At 39.1% G+C, this 19,188-nt stretch overlaps 1 protein-coding gene across 5 annotated transcripts; it reads left to right on the forward strand.

The window, feature by feature from the left end:
* Window positions 1-547: 547 nt before the first annotated feature.
* On the forward strand, window positions 548-17,964 carry LOC135432971 (uncharacterized). 5 transcript variants are annotated; one of them, XM_064688876.1, is made up of 6 exons: window positions 548-960; window positions 15,744-15,945; window positions 16,005-16,112; window positions 16,528-16,692; window positions 16,756-16,856; window positions 16,921-17,964. In XM_064688876.1, exons 2-6 carry the CDS (start codon window positions 15,831-15,833, stop codon window positions 17,380-17,382), a joined length of 951 nt encoding a protein of 316 aa, XP_064544946.1. In that variant the 5' UTR covers window positions 548-960; window positions 15,744-15,830; the 3' UTR covers window positions 17,383-17,964. The 5 variants fall into 5 exon arrangements, with proteins under 5 accessions (XP_064544946.1, XP_064544945.1, XP_064544947.1 ...); XM_064688875.1 differs by having other exon boundaries at window positions 548-953; XM_064688877.1 differs by having other exon boundaries at window positions 551-688.
* The last annotated feature ends 1,224 nt before the right edge of the window (window positions 17,965-19,188 follow it).

Genomic DNA, 19,188 nt, shown 5'->3' on the forward strand with positions numbered 1-19,188 from the left:
CAATCGTCGTCGAAGATCGTCTTTACATTGAACTGTAGTAGAAGTAGCCGCAAAAATGTACATATTCTCGTTTTGCAATTGAATTACTTTTTGGGTATTCGCGACACAATTGCTTAATTTTGATGCCGATCAAGATTATACATAATATTCTTATTTTGACATTGATTTGTACTAGGTTCTTCTATCTTATTTGACCCATTTTTGATGGTAACATGGTAAATTCGATCGTTAGCTGCTGGTTTCAATGTACTCTACTTTACTGCAATTTCTGTCGATTTGTGTTTTAATTTTTTAGCGCTTTTTTCAGCATACTGATAAGGAAAAGTGGGCGCGCTTACGGAATTTCTTCTCACAAGTCGACGCAAAATTGACTCGGTTATCGATATCGTTTGACCTGTTAATAACAGTGTCTTAACAGAAACATAATCATATTGCGTTTACAGTTCGTCTTTTGCGTTAACAGAAAGCCAATGTCTAAAAAAGCGCCACCTGTTAATGTTACGTGTATGTAACGTAAGACAAAATTTGCTTTTAGAAGCATAAACAACATCAACTGCGTCGGACGTGCATCGCGCGTAAAAACGAATTGTTAACTTTATTTAAGTTAGTAATAACCAAATTTAACCAAACTACATTTGAAATGTTTATCGACAGCGTAAAGTAACAGAAATTCACCGCCAATACAAGTGTGAGCAGCATGCAAATAAATACACATTTAAGCGTTGTTTAGTCAGTTAAGGTCTCTAAAAGCCGTTTAAGCTTGGCTTATGTAGCCAAATACATATGCATGTGTGTATGTAAAAGTGTAGCTTGCCGGGCTGTGTTCGTGCGGTTGTTTTTCAATATCGTTGCCGGTGAATCGATATATTTGACCAGTGTAAGGAGTTAAACGACGCGCGTTTTATTTCTTGAGCAAAAGCTGAAAGAAGTGCAAAAAGTATCCGTGAAAAAGTGTAAACCGTAAGAAAATTTACACATACACACATAGTCGTTCGCATACATGACGATCATTCAATATTGCTTCTTCTTGTGAGACGTGTTGCTCCCAAGCTTACCTGGCTGTGTATGCGTGTAAGAGCGCGCTAAAGCGCGTTTGTGTGAGAGAGAGAGAGAGAGAGAGGCGAGCGAGCGGAGTCAAGCTTTCAAGTTAAAGTTCTTTAGCTTGCGTCGGCGTAGCGTTGGCAGCAACAACAGCAACAGGTTAGACTTGTCTACAGGTTGGTTGGAATTTTATTGCTTGCCTCTTTTGTTTACTTTTGCATGCATTTGCATTTTATTTATTAATATTTCCAATTAGAATTGTTGCGAAAACTCGCCGAGAATTCCGATAAGCTTCGGCTAAGCTTTTAACCGCATCTTGCTCGTATCTTATCGAATATTTTTCTACCTGCAAAGCTTTGCTTATCGTCAATTTATCAAATGACTCAGTCTCAGACGTTCTTCTTAGATTTTCAGCTACCCTATTGCTCTCCATGGCAATTGCACATTCCTGTCCCCAACATTTTGCTGACCCGCTCAAATTTCAATCTTCCAGCATAAAGCGTAAAGAACATATACATGACTCATACTTATGTACATTCTACTTCAAGATACAGTTAAAGCTCTCTACTGCCAAACAAGACAACAATTGGATTTTCAGGTGTCCGCTCAAGAGAAGCTTTACTGTACAAATATTCTATTTCATTCCATGTTTTATTTTCAGATATTTTTATTTCTTTACTTTGAGCGCGACTTGGTCCAATTTTTTTTTTTATGGTAAAAAAGTTTACGAATTTAATAAACTTTAAATCTATTAGTTAAATTGATAGCATGGTAAGCCTCGACGGGCGCATCTCCCACTCTAAATGCTCCCATTTCGGCGATTTAGTGGGTCAACCATTTGGATAGGTCATCCACATGACGAGGGCTGCACCCATTTTGGCCAAAATGCGAGAGCCGAGTTGTTAATTAGCTTTTAGGTCAAAGCTAAGTGCGAGTGCGAGTATCTAAATGCGACCTTTAAGCCATGAAAAGGAAATGATATTAAATGAAAATCCCTTGCGTGTTTGGCTAAGATAACAAGGCACAAGACAAACTCAGCTCTGTTGTCTAAAATATGGCCATGGCTACGCGGCTTTTGGCCAAGGTTAGATTACAATGACAATATGACGCTCGAACAGCTGGGCACACCCACACCTGGAGTTCCCATGAGCTCACTGTTTCGCGTTTTCTGTGTGGTTTTTCATGTGAAAATGTTGTTGTTGCTGTTGTTGTTGCCACCTTTGCCCCATTTAAATTGCCCACTGCGACATTTGGCGACAATCGCTACGGCAACAAATTTTTAAGTTTTCTAATTGCTTCGCGTAGAAGCTCATTAGGAATCACAGTTGGAAAATTTACGGCTCTTATCACAGTGCAAATTTTCACAGCAGTTGCAAACTTTGCATTTTAGCCCCCCCCCCCCCCCCCCTTCCACTTCCACCCAACTAGATGCAATTTTGTTATCGTTGTTGTTGTTGTTGCTGCTGTTGTTCGTGCACTTGTTACCTGCCGTGACTGAAAGTCATTTAAAATGTTTTAGTTTGTGGCTGGCGCTGTATAATATAATTATTTATAAATGTTCAGACTTCCCCGGCGTTTTCCCAGCTGCAAGCTGAAAAACTATGCAAATTTCCAACAACTCCTGTGCATGTGCAGGCCCCTCTCCCCCCTACCCCCTCAAGGTAAAGGAGTTTTCTACCTGTGTAATGTAATGTAGCGTATTTAACGAGACCTCTGATAAGGCGGTTTAAGTATATATATAGCAAAAAGAGGTCGAGTTGGTCTGGCATCGCACGAAGCGGAGTGGAATGGCAAAATATTGGAGCTCTACCTCGACTTATATTGATCATACTTATATATATATTTGTATATGCTTACGGGTTTCCCGGTTTTTTTCCAGGCCATGTTGACCATTTAAGCTGAGTTGAGATATATATATATACATAGCAAAGTCCTTTGAGACTATCCTAACCAAATCTATAAAAATTCAAAATTTTTGCTACAGAATCGGATTACTATAATATTAAGCCTATATGGCATATATAGCTGACGTGTATTCGAACAATCTTAAATTGAGTTCTTGTGTGTTTTTTTAAAGCTATTTTATCTATATTACGCTTGTAGGCTTTTTGGGTTCTATAATCTGAATATTATATCAATAATCTCCATTCAATTTTCAGTTTTCTAGTTTCAAGCGATGTAAAAAACTGTCTTTCCAGATCTTGTACAAACCCAATATGCTCTTTTCGCTTTGTGAACAGAGTATCGGAACTTGTATACTGGGAAGACTTGAAGCTTTGGCCGTGACACGCGCTTTTCCGTAGACAGTCAAACAGTTGAGTTCTTCGTTTTTCGTTCTTCATTTTTCCGGTGACAGACTATTTGGATATTGGCACGTCTGTGTGTCTTATCGCTCAAATTACTGAACATGTTTCGCAGAGTTGGTTAAAATACGTAAATGTGTTTTTTTCTTAATCCAGCAGTTGTATGGAAAAGCTTGTGAGGACAAATATGTTACCCAATTAACAGATTCTGCCCAGCTGGGCCCGTCTTAGAAAGCGAGGTGCATTTGGGGCAACTTAACTCGGCCAAGTAACAGCGGGGCCTCTTGACTTACACTTCAGTTTGCTTCTTTCTATAAGTAAAAGTGTTCTAGTCAGTGCACGACTAGTATATACCCAGTAAGAAGCTTTACCGTATACGGCTGTGCTTCTTCATCCCTTTACCCCATATGATAGATTGTGAGATACGAAATTCTTTTTCCCAAAAATATCTGTGGACCTTTCTGAGTTTGGCACGGCAGTACCTTGCGGCATTTGCCTGCTTTCTAATGCCTGTTACATGAACTTGCATAAGTCCAATATACCCTTTTTTTTGCCCATTTCCAATGGGAATATGGTATTAAAATCATTTCGTTTTCAATGCACAATTTGTTGGAACCGGTTTAACTGTTAGACACATACACACACATACACACACATATACACACTTACACTCGATCGCATGCCGCTGAAGTATTTTATTTACCAAAAACTGAGTAAAAAGTAGGTGACGTTAAGCACCGTTAGCCCTGCCACAGCCAAAGCCACAGTCTACGTCGCCGTCGCCGTCGCAGCCAGGCCAACAACAATACAGTCCAAACTGGTTGTTGTTTTTGCTTTTGTTTCGTTTTGTTCGCCGCGCTTCCTCCAATGAATAAAACTACGACAAAATTATCAAGAGACCCCAAAAAACGAAATTTGTCTGCGCTGCATAGTGAAAGAATTTTTCAAGTCTACCACGCCCACTCCCAACATGCGACATGCGACATGCATACATACGTGCATGCGTACATGTGTATGCATAAACAGTTTACATTGAGATATTTACATAACCTGAGAGAGCGAAGAGAAGGTTGAAAAGCTTTGGTTGACTGGCTAAATACTCGTAACAGCAACAACAGCAATAACAGCACGTCAGCAACAACAGCAACAACAACTACAACTGAACGCGTCACACTTGCGTGGCCAGCTTTTGTGCGAATGTGTGGGGAAAAGAAGTTGGGGCAGGGAGAGAGAGAGGAGCATTGGCACGCATGCATTGCCCGCTTAGACGGCAGCTTCATGGCCATATAAAATGAGAAGCGACTGCAACTAGTTGAATGCAAATTTTTGTATACCCTCTCATGATCGCGCTCTCGCTGTAACTCCAGCTTTAGCTGTAGCTGTGTTAGCTCTTGTTTGTGTGCAAGTTTCGTAATTAAGGGAACGGTAATTGAGTTTCAAAGCATCGAGCTCTATGTAGACCCCTGGTGTGGTTCCTATCTCTCGGCTTATTTGGCTTTATTTGCTGCGTTCTCTGCTTTTTAATTGATATTTATGCAGCTATTTAAGCACACTGCGAAAAAGAGTGGAGCGAGAGAGGCGGAGAGCAGTGAGATGTGCGGCTAGGCAAGGGAAAGGCTGCGGTTCAGCGATTCTACACATTTATTTCGTGTGGTGTTGTTGTTGTTTGGCTTTGTTGTTTTGGGGAAAGATAGAAAGCTTGTTGCAGTCGGTTTGAAATCAAAACTGAACAAAAACAAATTGAAATTGATTTCCAGACAGGAAATTAACTGTGTTCTATAAAAGTTAATGGAAACAGATTTGAATTAACAAGTGACATGAATCATTAGGTTTTTAAACATTTTGCAGCTTACTTTTAACATTTTATTTAGAATGGAAAGTCTAACATATAACGTAAGAAAATATCTAAGCATGCCTTGCAGTGAATTAGCGTAATGTATTTACTTTAATTAAATGATAATGTCTTAGCCACAGCAATTACTAAGGTCTTATCAACTCATATCATGCTTTGACGGAACTAATCTCAAAGTAAATTTTTAACAATCGGAGAAACAAACAAAATTGCATGTCAATTAGTCAGAAACTCACAAAAAAACCCAAGCCTGACTTGAAGCATTCAAATGGGATTGTCAAACGACTACTAGATACTCTGTACGCAGTTGCATAATGATAATTAATATTAATTTGAACCAAGAAAAATGACATCAGGTTATGATATTATTTACAAGAGTCATATGACCTTTTCAAGCCGTATATACTCCTATTTAGTTGACATTATAGTGTATGCAAGTTTCAGAATAAACGGCAGCAATTTGTATGCAATCGTCGAAGCAACGACGATTGTAGCTATGAGGATTGGGATTGGCAGAGCGCTAGCGTCATCAAGTTGGAAAGTCTAGAAATTGCGTGAATCACGACAGATAGTCGTAACAGCAGACCCCAAGAGAGCGTGACAATGGGAACAGTTTGAGGGGGAGGTTAAAAACACAGTTGAAATCAAAAGATATTGAAAAAGTCGTTAGTGTTTAAGCTAATTAATTGTCAGATATTGTCGAAAATTTGCTATTGCAATAATCTTGACTAAACACCCCAATTATTCGGAACTGTAATACATACATATACTCAATATTCTTGATCTGTGTATAATACATACTAATTTCGTTTATCTAGCTCTTTTAATATGCTAGACATGTCCAAACACCTGGGCCGGACGTCCATATTTATTGATTTCGTAAATGGAGAGTGCTATCGATAATTATCGATAATGATCTTTCAAAATGGGATTGTTTTTGCTTATGGAATGTCTAGAAAGACCATATATAGGTCATTAGGCTATTAAAAATTGTATAATCACATACAAACTCTATTTAATTGAAACCCCAAAGATCTCTAAACTCTGCTATAAGTAATAGTAATAAGTCAATAATTTTTAAGATAATAATTCACCAGTCCACCGAGCCATCAGCCTTGGCGATGTGCCAACAAGCACGGGCTTATAAAAATTATAAATTAATTGTACAATTGACCCTATTAGTTAAACGAGTAAAAGCTGAAACTATGCGCGTACTGTGAGTGCCAGCGCTTTTTGCTCTTGTACTCTTTGAATGCTTTGAATAATCGAATACTCAAATACGACAGCGACCACCAATTTGCTCTGTTTGCGCAAATAGATTTCTTTGCGCAAGTTCTGCGACTTGTCACGACCTCACCAAACATTTTTTGGATGGCTCCCTTTGAAGATCGCGTTGATTGCTTTAACTAATGAGTTTCGAACTGTGACCCTGCTAAACATAACTAACATATTGTTATAAGCGCTTGTTACAATCGATGTTGCAATAGAACATAAAAACAATTGAGGGAATCAATTTAAACTATTTTCTGGAATACGGTTATTCGGTTTTCTTTACTTTTATGCAAATTTATATCTTTCGCAAGACAAGTAAGTGCTCTAGTCGGATACTTGACAAGTAGTATAGGGTATCAGCAGCTTCGAGATGGCCTACATGTTACTAAGCTTAAAAAGTTACCCAATATGCCAGACTCTGAAACGTTGTAAATCCAATTAGAAACGTACATTTGATGTATTCTAATTGGGCAAAATGCAAGACCATTTTTGTTTGCGCCTTTCAATGTTTAAGATAATTGAAATTGGTTTTCCATTCAACGCAATTGAGTTTTTTCTAAAGAGATATTTTTCATATGATGATTTTCATAATATTCTTAGTTCAAGGTTTATTTAAGGTAAATAAAATTCTTTTATTTACGAATTATTTCTAAATTTTATCCTTCCAGTACTTATTTTATACGCTTACAGAAAGTCTTATAATTTTTTAGTGAAGTTCGACTTTTACGAGCTTCACCATGCTGTTAAGAGTCTGACAGGGCATTTAATAAAGTGTTGATGTATTTTCTTTTTATGTTTAATTATTTGTTTGTAATAGTAATGAGGCTTCCCCTTACTTTGGTCACATCAGCATCTAGCCTTAATTAGTGGACTTTGTTAGGTCTTTGTTTGAAAAAGAGTAACAAGAAGTCCCACCATATTTATATATTGTCCCTTAATCCCAGGCTTCTTTTACTTTTAACAATCTCGAAAATATTCTCACTCATCTCAGATATTCACGGTCAAGGTTGTTAACCTGAACCGCGTCTCAGCTTCTTACGAATTTTTATGCTCACGAATCGCAAAGTCAAGCTATGTATACGCAACGTGAGACGCCGGCAAGAGCAGACGAAAGGGGTAACAAACACATTAATAATAAAATTAAAATATGTATACACATGTGTATGCAAGATATGGCAAAAAAAAAAAACAAAAAAAAACGAAGAGACAATAGCAACCGGTTCAATAACTGACAACTGGAAGGCATAAATTGAATTACATTAAAAGGGCAGCGGCCAGAAGATGCGTTTGCTGAGTCAATCCCCATTCCGAAATCCACAAATGATGCGAAATTGCTGATAAAATTGACAAAAGTATCGGAACCGTAGTACTTATTTTGTATATACACATAAGTATCTCGTAGTTCTGGCGGTCTTATTAGTATCTTGTTCGCTTGCTTCCATTGACGAGCTCTGCCTCTGCGGCACACAATGAAAAACTCGTTTCCCGACGAAAGTGTACATAAATAAATAAATATATCAAAGCTGGATCATGATCGTCGTAATTCCGTTGTGTGGGAGTCTAACCAACTCGATTTTTCTATGAATGCAAAGTTTTTTAACCATTGTACACACTTTTGCACCGCATTTGAATTCAGCAGTTGCTAATTAAACTAGCACAAGTTAGAGCTATAAAATACGCGTATTATATTATTTATTTATGATGAAAGCAAGGCCTAACTTTCGAATAGCAACAATCATAGATTTGAATTATGCGATGAAGGGAGCAATAGGTAGAATAACCTCTTTATCTACTTCATGACGGAACTTAATAAGACATTTTGATGTGATTTTTAAATATGAGTATCTTGCCTAGTTAGTCCCAGATATTTGGCGGGACCTGTATAATTGACTCGGGCCGACTTTCGAGGCGCAAGTTCCAAACTTCATTTTCTTAACTATACAAAGTTATTCCCATATGATTAAGCAAGTGGTTATTATCTGGAACAGGTATGTCACCTGTTATTTAAACTGTATAGTGTGGGGCAAAGGAAATATTCTTGTGGGCCTAACTGGGTAAGCCATCATTTTAGTGTCAGTTAAATTTCCTTAGAAAGTTTTTAAAGCTGACCCTCAAGCCACACTCTAACAAATGCATGTTTAATGCCAAAGAAATGTATCCAAACAAAATGTATATGAATAATTTATTATAATTTAAATTAGCCTGAAGCTTGTATTATATTCAAAAATGTTTTGTTTTTCGCAATAAGAGAAAACCCCTTTGAACTTACACATATTAACAAACAGTGTAAACAAGCCCGTTGCAAAGCTACCGTAAAAATCATATCAATGCAGAAATCTTTCACACGTTGCCCGGGCGGGTGGCTGCTCAGCGAGACCTGGCCCGTCTTCAGCCCTCCCCAATGTCAGCTCCTGACATTGTTGTTGACTGGTCTTTCGTGTTGTGTCAGCTGATAAACTGCAAGATATTTACAATTTCACACCCACAGAGAAACGGGCAAAAAAAAAGATACTGAGGAACCGACTGGCAATTAGTCGGTTCTCTAAAACGTTTCGATACAGAGATAGATCACGTGGTCAGCCGTTGCCAGGTGAAAATTCTGCTACAAAAACTCTGGCAACTCAATTTATGATTAGCATAAAGTTAGTATTTATTCAAGTTATTGGGTATGAAAAAAGCATACACTTAAAACCAATTCAGCAAGTAAAAAACATGTCATAAAAACTAGTTTGAAAACAAAAGTATTTGCATTTAGGTCTAAATTAAATACTTGACTCATCTTTGAGTATCGAGTCATCTTAAAGAATCGAAATATTTAGTCGCTTTTGAGTATTTTAATTGTTCAGGTCTCGATACTTCCGCTGCGTGGACAGCAACTGATTTTTTTTTTCAGTTTTCATTTCTAGTTTCGATAGTTGAGCTCTGGTCTGAGCTTGGAGCTTATTGTCATCCAACAGTTGGCTGTTAATTAGAAATATGGCAACAACTTCCGCTCGATAGAGTTGGAAATGAAATCAGATGTGTGGCAGAGGTACTTCTCTTCCTGTCCCAGCTTGTGACACAGACAAAAGCTAAGAGCCCGGGCTAGATTCTCAAGCTAATCTACAGCCCAGCTTCAACTGTGTCTAAAGGGATCTTAGGTAGCAGCTGGAGCAACAATGTCGTGGAACTGGGTCACTTAACATGGGCTGCTGGCAGTGGGAAAACACGACAGACAGGGCTGTAGGGGAATCTATGGCGGTTGCCCAGCCCATCTTCAGCTATGTCGTGGTCGCAGTCATCACAGTTGTCGGTTATGTTGTTTTATAATTGTTGGAGTTCTTGTTTGATTTGTAGTTACCACATTGGTTTCGTTACGGAAGCTGTTGACGTCTGACGAGCAGACGTTGCGGCTATTCAGCGCTTCTTTTCTTCTTGGATTTTCACGTTTGACTGCATCGTGAAAAACTTTTACTTTGTGATGTCTTCAACACACTGACTATATTTTATTTGTATACCCTGGTTACTATAAGCATATATAGGGAAAGGGTATGCTCAAGTTGTGTGCACGGTTCGTCGTAAAAATGTTGAATAATTTTTCGAAATAAAGACTACACAAAACCTTTTGCTGCAAATTTATGATCTGATATGTCTAAATATATATATGTCTTACGCTTAAGCTAACTATATTCAAATATATCTTTGCACACTTTAAACTAGCGTACAGAGCATCTCCTAGTCGAACAGTTTTCACTAGTGCCGCGCCAGACGTAAATTTGTTTGTGTTTTTGGTGAAAGTTTTTCCTGAACGCTTTTTAGGTTTTAAATTAAAACAGCTGCAGAAGTAACTAAGCCGCCCTTCCCTCACCCACTTGTGACTCGAAAGGTGCATTTCATAGTGTCAGCTGATTTTCTAAACTTTTTGCTGCAAGTATTTATCTTTCATTATGACAACTTGGACAATAAATATGCAAGTTGTGTATACAATCAACCTGCCAACGCCCTCAGCGAGAACACATTGACAGGCCCAGTACGGCTGAACAACTATCTGCCCCACCACCTCCGGTTTATGCCACATATAATATTTGTGTCGCTGGCAACGGTGAGTCTCTTGGTGACAATAGCTTTTGTGGCTGTCACATGTGGCCTGTGTCAGACAACAACCCACTCGCTCTCTCTCACTTTTTCTAGATGTGCTATCTTGTTTTTGCCTCATTTATATTTACATAACATGCGTTGAATTTAACATGAAATGGGTTTTTTCCTGGCACTGCCTAAAAGTGTAATTTATTTGCTAAAAACGCTCCCAGAAGAAAGCCTCAGCTTCATTATTGCAATGCTAAGAAGTTACATTTAATTAAGTTTTGATTGTTTCAGTTCTCGGTAGAGAACAACGAGGTTTCGGGCTCGAAACTCAGGCTAGTGTATGGAGGTAGGATTTTCATTGTCGCCTGTGCTGTTTGTATGTAACTATATCCCATAATAATAATAATATTGTTAATCTTAATATAAATAATAAGTTTTGCCTCTTCATAAATAGATCTTTTATATATTCTCCCTTATAGGACACTCCTATCGATTAGATTTGTATGTGTGAGCTTTGCAAATGCACGTATTAACACAATTTATGAAATTGAGAACACCCAAAGTGCCTTGCTTAACACCCTGGCCCCCTGGCTGATGATAATGATAATAATAATGGTGATGACGATGACAATGTCGCTGGTGGCCCGTTGTCTTTTCATTTAATTTGTCCGCGCTAATTTTGCGCTTGATAGGCAAGAGTCACACAAAGAGTCAAGAGATGCCCGGCCTCGGCTCGGCTCAGTCGATTCAATAAAGTCATTAGCTAAAGTGGCCAATGCATTGGGGACGCGTGTGTGCGGCTCCAGCCTCGCCGGCACACGGTTCGCTGGCTTGGCAAATAGAAAGTGCAGCGAGGCGGCGGTTGCGCCTTGACGTCTTAGCCCCTCTTCGGTTTCCTCTGATGCTAAATGCAGGCTACACAACAACAAGCAAACAAACACATGCAGAATTAGCAGAACGTGTCCATGTCGATGCATAGCTAATGATTCCCGGCTGCTCGCTCAACGAACGGCGTACGGTTTTCTGGCCATAATTTTTTCTGCTGTCTGTGCGAGCAAACGAGCTACCCAACTAAAAACATTTGCAAAAGGCGGTTAAAATGAAGAGAAGCCGGCCGGTTAGCGTTCTAAGACGATTTATTAGTTAATATTTAGTGCAAGGTGAAGTTTGGCAACATTTCATAAGCATATAACGGCTTGTTCCAACTAAAAACTAGGTACAGATGATAAAGACGATGGAACTGGAAATATGTTGACCAGTTATTGGTAAGAGATGATAAATTAGTTCACAATAAGTGCGACACATCCAAGTGAAGTTTAGCAACGCCTCAGCTGGAGCTATTTCTCAGAAAATAAATACGATTTGTGAAGTTTGACAACAGTGCATAAGCATTGAAGGCAATACTGGTTGAATAAGTCCGAAATTTGAAGTTTGGCAATTAAACTTAAGTAGCTATAATTGTCGGTGGAACTGGAGATATAACGGCTGATTAGCGGTCAGAGATTTATTAATTAATATTAAATGGAACACCGAATTGTGAGATTCAGAGAAAAAAAATCTTAACTGTGAAGTTTGGCAACCATGCTTAAGTAGGTATAATTGTCGATGGAACTGGAGATATGACGGCTGATTAACGGTCAGAGATTTATTAACAAATATAAAATGAAACACAGGCATGACCTCAACTAAGGCTTCCTCTCAGAGAACAAATCCTAAATCTGAAGTTTGGCAACATTGCATAAGTATATAACGATTCAGGAACATGAACAATGTAATGAGAAATGATGAAGTTGGCTGCTGCGTAACTCAATTACGAGCAGCTTTTGTCAAGCAGCTGCTGCATATTAAGGCTCGCTCTTTGAACCTTAAAGTGTTTTGCCAAATAACCGCAAGCTGACTCTTACCAATTTTGCCAATTTGCGAAGTTTTCCAAGCAATGCTTGGATGTGGCCATTGTTGCTGCTGTTGTTTTTGTTGCTCGGGTGTTGTGGCCTAAAAAGTTTGTGCACTTTGCCATGGCAACAAGTGCAAGCAGTTGGGCACACGGGCTGGGAGGCATAAACAATGGCCAAGTCGCGTTGCCAACTGAAACCAAACAATAAACAGAGCACGATTCTGGCGAAAATCAATAAATAGCTTTAGGCTGAATGCATTAGGCATAAGGCGGGGCGCAACGGCAAACGAAGCCTTCTAGGTTAGACGTTGCGCCCCATTTGAATGGTATACAAGTAATAACCCCGCGTCCGAGTTCGACTTCGAGTCCGAGTTGGAGTCGGAGTCGGAGTCGGCGCGGCGTCCAAATGCGAGTCTCGCGACCGCGACACGTTTTGCCATTTGATTCCCAGGCAGACCGACAAATTGAAGTAAATTTCCTGTTTGCCTGCCTTTTTCTATTTGCTGACCCAATTTCCGCGGAAAAGCGACTTTTCATTAGTCTAAGTTACCTTTTATATAGGCTTCGGTTTTCGGTACGCCTTGGCTAACAGATTTGGCGCATTTGATTAAGTGACGACTGTTTTGCTTATTCCTTGGCTTTTTGGGGCTGTTGCCCTGGCGCTACTTAATTAAGACCTGATGAAAATGGATGTTAATTGATTTTCTGTTTTTGTTTAAAGCAATGAGTTAAATGGGATTTTTCATGGTTTTGGCAGCGCAAAGAAAACTCTTGGAAAATCATGTACGTAGCTTGAATTAAGTAGGCTTATCAGGATAAAAGAATACGTGTATTCAAGATACTATTTTTGGAGATGTACTCGTGTTAATGTAGGCTATAATTTATGGGGCGTCTGAATGCTGTCCCTGACACGACACCAACAGCAAAAGCAACCCACACGATGTGGCTGCTGCCAAGTGGCGGCAGCGTAGCCGACGGCCCGCTGACAATTACTTGGCCGAAACGGTTGAAAACGTGTTGGCTACTCAATAAGCAGCATCTACTTGGCATACCTCGGCTCTTGCCACCTATATTCCTACACTCTCTGCCGCTTGGTGGCTTGACACCAACGCGCCGCGTGTAAATCATATAAGCATAAATGTATGCACGGCACCTCTGAATCACGCGCGGATCACCAACAGCAACAAAAAGAACAAGAAAATCCAATGGCTAGCAGCGCTATAAACTGCCCTCGTTGCCCACACAAAGCCAAAGCCAAAGTCGAAGGAGCTAACATGGTCCGGTCTCTTCAGAAGGGGACTTTGGAAATTTATGCAAGTTGAAAGTCGTGACACAATTGGGAAAAGTTCATTGGCTGACTTTGGCGGGAACTGAGTCAGGGAAGAGCTGGCCATGGGCCATGGGTAAGGCTGGCCGCAGGGCAGGGTCTATTGATCTATCGATCTGACCATGGGGGCCAACTTGTCATATGCTCATGTGGCATACACAAATCTCCATGGCATGAGAGCGGCGAACCTTTCGAATTTCGACAACCTGTTGCCTGCCCTCAGCTAAGTAGAACGCCGCACAGTTATTATAGCTCATGGTTCCACTCAAGCGACCATAGACCGGGTGGGGGGGTCTTCCAGCCGCCGGCGAACCAAGAAGCAGAACCAACGGCGTGTCTTTCGCCGGGTAATTTAAGAAGCTCGCCTGACTTTTTGCATTCACTTTATTGCCGCTGATGATGTTGGCTGTCTGGTTCAGGTTCTCTATTTACCGCTAAGAGCAACAAACAGCGACGCCGGCTTGAAGTTGGACACCCAACCCGCCCGGCTGCAAAGACTACTATTTCTTGGCACTCTTCGCTTCGTGTTTGTTTTTGGCGCTGTCTCTATTGCTGTATCGGTTCTGTCATCTTAAGTTTCGTACTAGTTTTTCGTTATGCTCGCCGCGTTATGTCACTGAAAGTTGAAGAACTTAATAAAAATGTTTTGTTTAACGCCCCTTTTGGGTCGACATTAACTGAGTTCATTAGTGAGTTGATTATGCTACTGTAGCTTATAAGGCTCTATAGCGATAAATGCGATAGCTTCAACTTCAGGCGGATAAAAAATCGTAATTTTTCAACTTCTTCAACTTCTCTTTTATACACTTGTCAGTAATTTTGACTATAACATGGCACATAGGGTATATATAGAGGCCGCACATTCTTAAATAGACAAAGTTTAAATGTTTATGCATAATTTCGAATTAAGCTGAACCAGCGACATGCCCTTTGTTGGTTCAACGCTTGAAACTTCTGTAAAAATTGCAGCCTATTAGTCTTCTTCTCATTCAATCAGGAAAAACTCTGTTCTTACATAGTTTGACACTGAAACTTGATACATTTATGTTAAATATACCAAATTTATGTGTTTATGCATAATATCAAGTTAAGCTGAACCAGCGACTTGCCCTTCGTTGGTGCAACTTCTGTAAAAATTGCAGCCTATTAGTCTTCTTCTCATTCAATCAGGAAAAAGTCTATTCTTACATAGTTTGACACTGAAACATGATACATTTTTGTTGCTTGTAATTGGCATTTAATGACAGGAAATCGGTTTATTATTTAAACGGCTTACTTAAAAGCACAAATATTTGTCATGCATCTAAAAATGTCACAGAATTGAGACAACTGTGCCATTCTCTGGCAGTTTAAGTACAAATATCTGTTGGGTGCACACCCCACCCACACACAGACACACACACACACAGCATACTGCATACAGCACACACCGTCACACAGATACGTGTGTATCGAGGCATCTCCATATCACACAACGAGCCACTTCTGCGTAAGCTTTTCCGCATTTCAAGGTCAGCGGCAAGTAGCTCTTTGTGTATGAATGAGATCTAATTGTTCGTCTTGACGCTGACAACCGACTCATGGGCTTTGTAAGACTTATGTGCATTTGAGGAAGAGCCAAGTGGGCCACTGGCTGCTACTTACATATATAATCACAATGCCAAATATTGGATTGCATTGTGCTCACATTAAACAAGAAAATGCCAAAAGCTAATCAGGTGAGGACTGCGAAATGGGTGCATAAATAGCCAAATTGGCTAGTTAGTTAACACATCATGAGCTGAGAATGAGCCTCATTGAGCACAACCCACAACATCGACCGAGTTGGCATGCCATATATGACAATATACTGTTCTTAATTGACACGCTCTGCAAGAAGAAGAGAATATTGTTTGCATTAGAAATATTTTGCTACAGCTGAAACTGAAGAATGTTTAAGCAATTGGTTTGACTTATTGTCGCATTATGTTTTTCTCATATTCTTTGCAGCACTTTGGCTCTTTGATACCCTGGATCTCAGTCTTTAGCGGGCATACACTAGCAAGTCATCGTCTTCGTTATGCTGTACAGTAAAATATGGCAACGTCGACACTTTATGTTGCTGGGGTGACCTGTTTGGGGTTTGTGTGCTTTGCCTTGGCATCTGTCGCCATCGGCATACCCATTTGGGGTTACTACGACAGTCCGTCGGGTGAGTACCAATTGACTTTCAATTATCATTTATCTCTATTACTGACACTCTCCCCACAGGTGGCTATGACTACGATCGCGGCTATTTTGGCCCCTTCAAAGTGTGCAAGCAACTGACTTACAATCGTGAGAAATGCGGCAACGACGTCTCCAAGTTCAGGCTGAGCAGTAAGTACAATTTTTTATCTATCCTAGGTCAGACTATTAGAACCGAAAGAGACTTAAGTACGAAAGAGATTTTAACATACAGTTGCATAAAAGCTCAAAAAGTACATTAGTAATCCTTTGCATCAATGCCTAAATAACGTTTTTAAGTTTATTTCTTTTCTTCTTTTGGTCATCTGCAATCTCAAAGTCTATTCACGGTTCGAACGAGCGCGTCGGCTCAGAAAGCAATTTTTTAACTTCTTTGAACTGAAGTTGTAAAACTTGGCTTAACATGTTATAGCGGATTTTAGTTATGATTATTATGCTTTATAAATCCCAATTAAAGTAGGACTAGCTTATCTACAATCAGATTTCTAAGAGCCCTTCTGCTGACAATATTAAGCATTTAATAAATTTAATATCTCATTCTATCCAGATGCGGTTTTTGTCAGCGGACTCTTGGCAGTTGGCAGCTCAGCGCTGCTGGGCATCTTTTGCATATTGTCAGTCATTCAGCACGCGATGATATCGTCGCGGGAGAAGGTTGTCATGTCCTACACATCGCTGGTCATTGTCAAACTCATATTGGCCCTGCTGGGCGGTAAGTTATTGCCAGGCGTGCCTGTCAGGAATAACTAATTAGTATAATTAATTGCGTTGGCAGGTTTTCTGGCAATAATAGCCACAGTGCTGTTTGCACTGCAAATCGATGAACAGGAGCGCTTCGGTTTCAAAATATCGCGTGGCATCTCCTTCTATCTACAGGTGAGCACTTCAGCTTATTATCTGTGATCGATTTGCCTGACTAACAATAATTTTCGGCTTGCAGATAGTTGCGATTGTCTTGACCATTGCATTGTTTGTTGCCGCTTTGTATGACGTCATTTTCTCGCGCAGCTCTGGTGGCGATCCAACAATGGCGCTGGACGCTTCTTCGCCGGCTAGTGCCACCACCTTCAACAATCCGGGCTTTAAAGAGCCCCGCAGCCGCAATGGCGTCTCGGTGACAGACGCCTCGGGAAAGCCATATAGCGGCATACGAAATGGAGCTGGAACTGCCGGCAGTGTGGCTTCTATGAGTACCACCGTAACCAGCGTTTCGAATGGCTCCACGCTGGAGTCTGTGACCCGTTCGCCACTGCGCTCCAGTCTCAAAAAGCCACGTCCAAGGCCCGATCCAACGCTGGGCATACAAAATCCAGGATATTCCGGATCGGGCAGCTCACCGCCAATGCGACGCAATGGAAGTGTGAAAAAGGTGCGCATTCAAACGCACAGCACGGAGGTTTAATGGGGGGTTTGGGGCAATTATTCCCAAACAGATACGATTTTCGACAAGAGCATCAATTTGAAATAAGAACGATAACAAAAACAATTACAAAGACTGTGTAATGTAGCAACAACACAAAACGGCACTTCAAGAAACACAAAACCAATGGAAAAGTTTCGGGATTTTCTTTTTATAATCAGAAAATGAATTAATATTTGCATAAACAAATTGTTTTCATTTGTCTTCCACACAATGCCGCAATGTTTTCTAAACAAAGGAAGAAACTAATTTTCATTTAAATTCTTTATATGAATTTTGTAAGCAACGGTTTCCGTCCAAGGGCAAAGTCAAAGTAGTTAATTTAATTTCCATTTGACCTTTTGTTTGGTATATATTATTAAATATATTGTTAACCATTCTTCAAGTGTCCTTAAGACATATGCCCAGTCCCTACACATGCTACAAATCAAATAGAGAATACTTTAACAACTTTGTATCGATTTAGATATAGATTTCATTAATTTGCAATGTAAAATATAAACAACTGTTGCTAAAGTTACCACATAAAAATACATACTACAATTAAGCTTGTTTGTTTAAAAATACGTTTAATGTTTTTTGCTGTAAGTTACAGATAAAATAAATTAAATGCAAATTAATATAAACTATTAATAAAGAAAAAAAAGCCAAAATTGACTTGATTTGAGAGTTTTACGTATGAAACATTTGAGAAATTAATGGTCTGGCTAATTGACTATATTGAGCATGTGCTTCTACCATGTTACTTAATATAATTTCACTCATATTCAGCAATAACTAAATAATCCCTTTGTAGAACAAATATTTTGAACATTTTTCTAAATGCAAATAATGATTTTGGTTTTATAAGTAAATTTTTTGGTTTTCTTTCTTTTTGTATAGAATTTTCCATAGATCAACCATAGATCAATATTTAAAATATTTATACACTAGACTTGGTACTTAAGAAAGGGATATTATAAGTCATAACGATATCTATATATACGTAGGTATATGTATATACAACACTTTACCTAGCTGGGTCATTCAAGCGAAGTACTTACGGACTAATGCAGATCTGCCAGTTTAATTGTTTCACATTTTAATCTTTAGTCCTAATTAATTAATTAAGATTAGATAGTCCCTTTTATTAAGCCGTTGAGGTTTTGAATATAAAAGGAGCCTGCCTTCACCTGGAGTGAACGCTTTTAAAATAATATTAGGCTTTTCTTCATTCTTTGTGAAATACATTATTCCCAAAAATGTTTATTTGAAAAACCGTTATACAATTTCTCATTTGAAAAATATTGCCTTAGCCTGGAAAGCATCCAGACTAACCAAATTGCCAATAATATAAAATACCAAATCCGACAATATTGTATTTAATAAATACTAACAATACAAAAGACAAGCAGTGCTGCACAATAGGGTCAAGCAGTGTGTTTTTACTACAAGCTGTCAACTCAAGCAAGCAGTTTAAAGTAACTGTTATATTAAGCTTACACATATTTTGAATTTATAAAAGTTTCGAACTTAAAATATTTTGTTTTTCAAAATAATATCTCAATATTATTTGTTAGCTTGAATAGTTTTATTTAGGTTTGAGGATATTTTATGAACAGAACAGAGCAAATCATAAGTGAAAGGTCTCTAAATTGAGAGTTTGCTTTATAATACCCTTGCGAACAAATATGAGATATGCAGTAGATTTATCCAAAGAATAGAGATTAAAGTTTTACAAAGTTACGACAAGTATGTTTATAAACGCCTTTTTTAATTGCGTTACGCATTAGGTGACAAATTATAATA

Source organism: Drosophila montana, unplaced genomic scaffold (genome assembly GCF_035044405.1).
Source record: "Drosophila montana isolate Dmon_TW-CO22-7 unplaced genomic scaffold, ASM3504440v1 contig_3216_1, whole genome shotgun sequence".
In the NCBI taxonomy this organism is placed as follows: domain Eukaryota; kingdom Metazoa; phylum Arthropoda; class Insecta; order Diptera; family Drosophilidae; genus Drosophila; species Drosophila montana.

What these genes read in the sequence shown, in the direction of transcription:
- LOC135432971 (XM_064688876.1), top strand. Translation starts at nt 15,831, where the DNA reads ATGGCAACGTCGACACTTTATGTTGCTGGGGTGACCTGTTTGGGGTTT. An exon ending in CTCCAAGTTCAGGCTGAGCA is followed by an intron (nt 16,113 to 16,527) that starts GTAAGTACAATT and finishes CATTCTATCCAG; the next exon opens with ATGCGGTTTTTGTCAGCGGA. An exon ending in CATATTGGCCCTGCTGGGCG is followed by an intron (nt 16,693 to 16,755) that starts GTAAGTTATTGC and finishes TTGCGTTGGCAG; the next exon opens with GTTTTCTGGCAATAATAGCC.